This window comes from Stegastes partitus, unplaced genomic scaffold (assembly GCF_000690725.1).
Source record: "Stegastes partitus isolate 25-593 unplaced genomic scaffold, Stegastes_partitus-1.0.2 Scaffold9, whole genome shotgun sequence".
Taxonomy (NCBI): Eukaryota; Metazoa; Chordata; class Actinopteri; family Pomacentridae; genus Stegastes; species Stegastes partitus.
Window position 1 is genome coordinate 586,546 of NW_007577740.1, and position 6,499 is coordinate 593,044.

General features: G+C 37.0%; 1 protein-coding gene across 4 annotated transcripts in view; it reads right to left on the minus strand.

Annotated features, from left to right (window-relative positions):
* Positions 1 to 6,499, minus strand: part of ptprk (protein tyrosine phosphatase receptor type K) — a 118,256-nt gene that overhangs the window by 23,102 nt on the left and 88,655 nt on the right. For 2 of the 4 annotated variants that reach the window (XM_008284516.1, XM_008284508.1), the window contains exons 20-21: positions 4,693 to 4,828; positions 1,391 to 1,420 (exon numbers count right to left, since the gene is read on the minus strand). In XM_008284516.1, coding sequence (XP_008282738.1) covers positions 1,391 to 1,420; positions 4,693 to 4,828 — 166 coding nt within the window. The remainder of the gene's footprint in view (positions 1 to 1,390; positions 1,421 to 4,692; positions 4,829 to 6,499) is intronic. The other 2 variants (XM_008284533.1, XM_008284525.1) reach the window with 1 other exon arrangement.

The window sequence follows — 6,499 nt, forward strand, 5'->3', positions numbered from 1 at the left end:
GAAACACAAATGTAACTGCTGGCCAGCTACATCTGATCGTGCATGTTTGTGACAGAAATATCGGTTGTCTAACAGGAAGCAAAACCAGAAGAGAGGCATATATATGTATGTACAATATAAACTACTACATATTTTGCATTTGTACTGGATTTAGAGTATCTAACCAGGGGCCAAGGAGACAGAGAGAAAGACACAGGTGGAGCCATGATCTCACCTAGAAAGGATGTCTATTGGCGTTTTTTAAACATGCCATTATTTTTTGAAGGTTTGATGTTTAAAATCAATTTCGGAACTATTTTAAAGCGCAAAATCTGTTTCTGAACATGCACTAATATTGTCTGAACATGTTTAATCATTTAAATTGTGGATGCATGCAAAGACACCCTGCAATTCTCTATCATTAAGCAACAAATCTAAAGCATGGCAATTTCCTCTCATGTAAAAGCTCCTGTAAAAAGAACTCAGCATTAAAAATACAGATAAAAAAAAGTTAGGCTTACTATATTAGGTGATAGTAAATACATCTATTTTATGTATGTGGTGACTTCTGGACAAATGGTGCTGATGAATACGTGTCAAAAAAATGCGCTTTAATCTGTTTCGTCAATCCAGCATTAAAATGGTGACAACTGTTTGTACGAGCAGTGCAAATTATCGATTCAGGATCTATTTTCGTCACAGCCAGCAAAAGACACCAATTAGTTGAGAAGAAAGTACCCACAACAGAAGAAAAACCTTCATAGGAACTACTGACACAAAATCAGAGGCCATGTGTCCCAAAAAAGAAACCAACCGCTTCAGATTCACTGATAGGAGAGCATGATACCTGTGACTTGATGGGCAGATGGATGATCACATGACTACATGCACACAAAGAGCTACAAGTCACAAGTGCAGCATTCTTTTTTCAAATAACACGCTTTGGCCTGTGTTCCACTTTGGCCTGCTTTGTTCTGGTTTCTGGCCAACTTTGGCCTTCATAAGCCTGCTTCAGAGCAACTTTGGAGCATGTAGAGGAAACTGGGGCCGAGGTCAATTCACTATCAGTTCAGGCCTTTAAATACATTCTAATTCAGCATTCATTTATTTCAAATTTTTAATGACAACAATCAGCATTCTCTTGCTAAAACCCATTTTCAATATCACTAGGAATGTTTAAATAAAGGAGTTCATTAAAAACCTGAATTGACTGACATGAAAGTGAACTGACCCCTACCCTGGCAAGGCGTCAATGAGGATGGCTTTGGCTGGTTGGTCGGTGCTGAAAATGTGTTTCGTCTTGAAAAAAGTATACTGCATCTTTAAAAATAACAACAACTAGTCACTAATAATTCACCCAATAAGATAACAGCAGCTGGGTGAGCTGATTGTTGATTGGTTGTTTACTTACAGGTAATAAGAGTATGAATAGTAGGTCCTCCTGGGGTTGTGAGCCAATCAGAAAGCAAAGAATGAGACACAAGGGAATATGCAAATTAGGACAATATTGTCCTGTCTCAACCAGTAACAACAGAAACAGAAGAAAACACCCTTTGATTGCTAAAACTTGAGGGTCATGCAAGGGGGTGCCATAATAGCTGTGGGCCATAATTCTTTAGAAAAAGGAAAAATCCAAGTTGAATGCTACATACTATAAATGCTAAACACTACAAAATAAACTATGAAACTTGAACAACAACTACTAAAATAATACGGAAGTATCAATATGAACCTAAAGACATGCAGTCTTTCTCTTCATTAATTTAAGCGTCATTCTAAAAAAAATAATGCGATTTAAAACTACATTTACGGGAACGGGATGGCCCGGATTAGAGATTTAGACACATCAGCTGATGATCTTTTTCAACTCACTCCTATGAATGTTAAACATTCAGTCAAAAATCATACGAGGCTATCCAATCTGTAAGACCAAGTAGCCTGCTTCCTGTAAAGCAAGCATGATGTCATTGCAATGTCATCATGTCCCTCCATTTTAAAGATGCAGTATTGTTCAAAGTCGTAAAGGTTTGATGACAATGAAGATTGATCTCCCCAGAAACCTTTATGGAAGAGGAATCTACTGAATAATGTAACCTCATGCTTGTGATAGTGATATACACACAAATATTTACATAATATTCAAAACTATTCTCAGTGCACTTCAGCTACATCACTTGTCAAAGGTATATTCCAGTTCAGAGTAAATAAGTCACACAAATGCATGTCATGCTCAAAACAAACTTATGTTCCACCTGAAACAAGGTTTTCAGAACTTGTTTTAACTTGCTGAAGCAGATGCTGAGTTAATTATTGTTTGTGGCTGCGTAGCTGTCTTTTAACAAGATGTATTTGTAATTTACAGGAACACTCACGCAGCCCTTTGTATTAGCTACCTAGCATATTTGAAATTGTATAGTTCAAATGCAGTCGAGCTTCACAGTGGCTGCAGTTTAGCAGCACAACAATAACAAACATCCAATCCAGTCCCAGTCAACAAGAAAAAATGCTTAAGTCATGAAAAATGGTAAACATGTAACTCACTGGCCGGATATTACAAAGGTAAACATCCAGCAAATTATAAGTAGGGGAACAGGTAGCTAGAGTTAAAGCTCAGGTCTTCTTGTTACCATTTACAATCAAACTTGCTCATCTCAGGGACTGCAAGAGTAAATTCCTCTGGTAATGAGGGTTCCTTACTGGCTGTAATTTACTGTTTGCAGTTGGTGACTTGCTGAGTGAGATCATGATTGCTTGTTATTCAGACACTCTTTTCCTGTTGCCTCTGGCACAATGCAATACTCCAATGTTAAGGAGAGATCACTTCCTGATGTTTCTTAAAATGACAATTTATTTATTTTTCATTTTTTATGTGCCCAAGCTATGTGGTGTACAACAGGTAAACCAAGGTACTTATGTTGATATTGTTCCTGTCCCAAGATGAGAGTTGAGGTGGAGCTATGTGATCAGTACATTTGTTTGTCTCTATGCTTGACTGTCTGTTGGCAAGATTATCCAAAAACTACTAAGCCAATTTTTTTGAACAAGTCCTTGAAAGTAAGAACTCAATAAATGTTTGGTGTAGATTCGGACCATGTTCATCAAAGATAGAACATTGGCCTTGGGAGAGGATGCGGTCTCCAAGTGTCCTACTTTGTTGAATGTACAAGTCTTGAGTATTGAGAGAACACTGTCAATCATGTCTCTTTAATGATAAATCAAGTTCCCTGAACACCAGACCAGGGGAAGAATGACATGTTGAGCAAAAGTTAATTTCTACACGTGCACATTCTTGTGCATGTAGATGCACACATATGAGCACATAATCCCTGAAAAGAATGAAGATATAATTTGACCTCATGGAGACTTACACTCCTTACAGTTTGATAGCATGCAGCTATTTCTCCCCACTGCTTTACAATTTTTTTTTAACATTGTCATGGATGTTAAAAATTAAATTCAGTGTCTAATAATTGAAAAAAATATTTTCTGACAATTTTCATATACGACTAGATATGTCCTTAGATATACCATGTGTCTGAGACGACACTAAAACCAGCAGCAGTGTTAAAGGCTTACATCAGTGGTTGATGAATACTGCTGCTGCTATGTACATATACACATGTCTCACTGGAAATGGATGTTGAAAACTGGAAATCAAACACTGTATAGCACATCATAGACATGCAGTAGTCATTAGATTCTTTCCTAAATTTTCAAAAACAATACATGTGCTTACTAGGTTTGCAAACAAAATCTCACCTTCTCTACCAACATAAAACAGTTTGCTCTGATGTCAAAAAACTTAATTAAACCAACAACAACAATATATATATATATATTATTTAGCTGTGAATCGCACTCAAGCTGGCATTCAAATACTGTAGCTGTGCTTAGGCACCACATGGTGGAGCTCTGCACCAAATTAACACAACACAAACCCAACTGTTAAACTGACACAAAGACCAGCTCTGGTTATTCTCAGTGCTTTTCTGCAGTCAGACAAAGTCAGGTATAGCATAAAATTTTCTTTCTTAATAATATCTGAACAAAACAAATTCAAATGTAAAATCTAGTAAAACACAACACACTAAACGTGAAATTGCTCTAGAATAAAACCTAAACTTGCAGTGTGGTGCCGTGGGCTATGTGTGTACACCAGTGGCCTAAAATAATTAAACCACTTTTTTTTCTCTCTTTTTAATTTTTAACTTTGTCAGCTCTGGCAAAACTTCCTCTTCTGTGTATAATGGACCTCAAGCTTTGTTACTCTCTGCCGCCAAAGTACTTCATACTGTTTTGCATTTGATGGGTTTATTACGAAGTGACATTGACAATAATCCATGCATAGTAAATTTTCTCATTTCAATCTTGCTTGAAAATCTCTCTCACTGTCTTTCTCTTTGATACTCTCATTTGAGTCAACTCCTTTCTGTGGTTGTTCATCTAGTTTGATCCAACAGATGTAAAAGAAACAATAAAAAATGGTTCTGAAGGGAGATCAACGTTTAGAGTGGATGGATGGAAGATGGTGTTTCTACAGCAAGTATTGGACCAACACACAACAAGAGGATGGATTTAGGAGCACATTTGTATCTGTGTGTTCTTGTATCTGCATGCACATTAATGTGCACATCCAGTGTTGGTCATGTAATATTTGCCCTCTTCTTTGAACTCCTCATCAGAACTGCTTGAGTGGGTGCGCCTGTCACTCACCTCTTCTTGACCAACAGGATGGCTACCAGCACCAGCAGTATAAAAACGAGAACACCGGCACTTATTCCAGCGATTTTCACCACACGATCTGTCTGTTTAGCAGGGTCAGGGATGACTTCTGGCTCCTCTGTAGCACCTAAGTATAGTAAAAATAACACAACATCATTATGGTCGTAATACTACTGTAACTGTTGATAGTGAGTGAGAACAAAAATACATAAAAATACAGATACAACACAGATAATTGTTATATTGTGTTTTTTAAAAACCGTGCACTACTTTAGAAAGCTGCAAGGATAAATGCCAGAAAGGTAAAATCTCAAGTTGTAGGTGAACAAATAAAGGCAAAGCAAGTATATTTATACAGCACATAGAGGCAATTAAATCTGCTTCATGTAATTAAAAAGAACAACATCCAAAAGAGAAATAACAATATATCAGTAAAACACCAAAAAAATATGAATCAAAGGAAAACTATTGCTATATTAGAAGCAGCTCAAGCAGTGCAAAACTAGCGTGGAAGTCTTGGAGCTCAATCACAGACACATGAAATTGAAGGATGTGAAAAGTAGATTGTTTTCTTGTTTTTCCCTTGCTTTTATCAGTTTTGTTTTTTAAGTGGGTTTGCTGAGTTAATGTTTGGTGAACAGCAGAGGGAAGAAAATGTGTGACTGTGACCCATGAAATATACAACCCACCACAGTACTAGAAACTCTTCAAGAGGTTGCTTTATGCATTTGTACTGTTCACATTGTGGCCATTGCTGTTGGACCACTAAACAAACAAACAAACTCGCCCACCACCTGAGGAATTTACAGTGTATTCTACAGGCATCGTAGAATGTAGATTTTCCAATATATTTCTGTTCTATCAAAAAAGCAAAAGCTCTCTAGCTTTGAAAACAGCCATTTTAAGAAACTGACATTCATTTTATGGAAAGTCAAAAAGAAGTAACTTAAGGATCCCAAAGACTGAAAATCTAACATTAACAGCTAAAACGACCTTCAACAGTATCTTCATCTGGGGTGTCCTACAGCTGACTGAGTTTTTGTCAGAGCTGCATGACATCAGGAAAAAAACTGACCATGATTCAAAACAGTCAAACCTGTTTCTGAAACAATCTTTTGACAAGACAAACTAGCACTTAAGCCAACTGAACCAATGATTATCTAAGCTTTCTAGGAACTTAAAATACTTAGATATAAATATATTTTAAGTACTGCTCTGTTGCACTAACAGTAATACAGTTAAACACTGTAAAATTTTGACACTTTTCTGTAGGTATTTGCATAACCCTGCATGTCATGAGGCTGGCAAAGTGTGTCATCTTATAGCCTCAGGAATTATGTTAGTTTTCTCTTGGGATTCATCTACAAAATTCCCTCCCATCAGGGAAGTAGTAAGCCTGACAAGAAAACAAATCCCAATGAGCCACTTAAATAGCAGGGTTAATCATCCCTGTGCTAAAGACCAGGTAATATCAAGCATTTAAATATTCTTTGAAAATTAAAGTTAGACAACTGCCAACACAAATGCACTGCTAACTGTCACTGACATAATTATAGATAAATATACCCGAGGGCTTTGTTTAAGGAGGCCACTTGGCTGACAGATTTAATAACTTCACAGTGAATTCTTTATTAATATGGTTGCTATGTAACAATTAACTAAATATATTGCTTGTACAGTTTACACTGCACCTAAACATTTTAGAGCAGGTGTTCTATAGTGTTATATAGCAGGGCTGCAAGGTGGCGCAGTTGGTAGCACTGTTGCCTCGCAGCAAGAAGGTCGCCGGTTCCCAGTG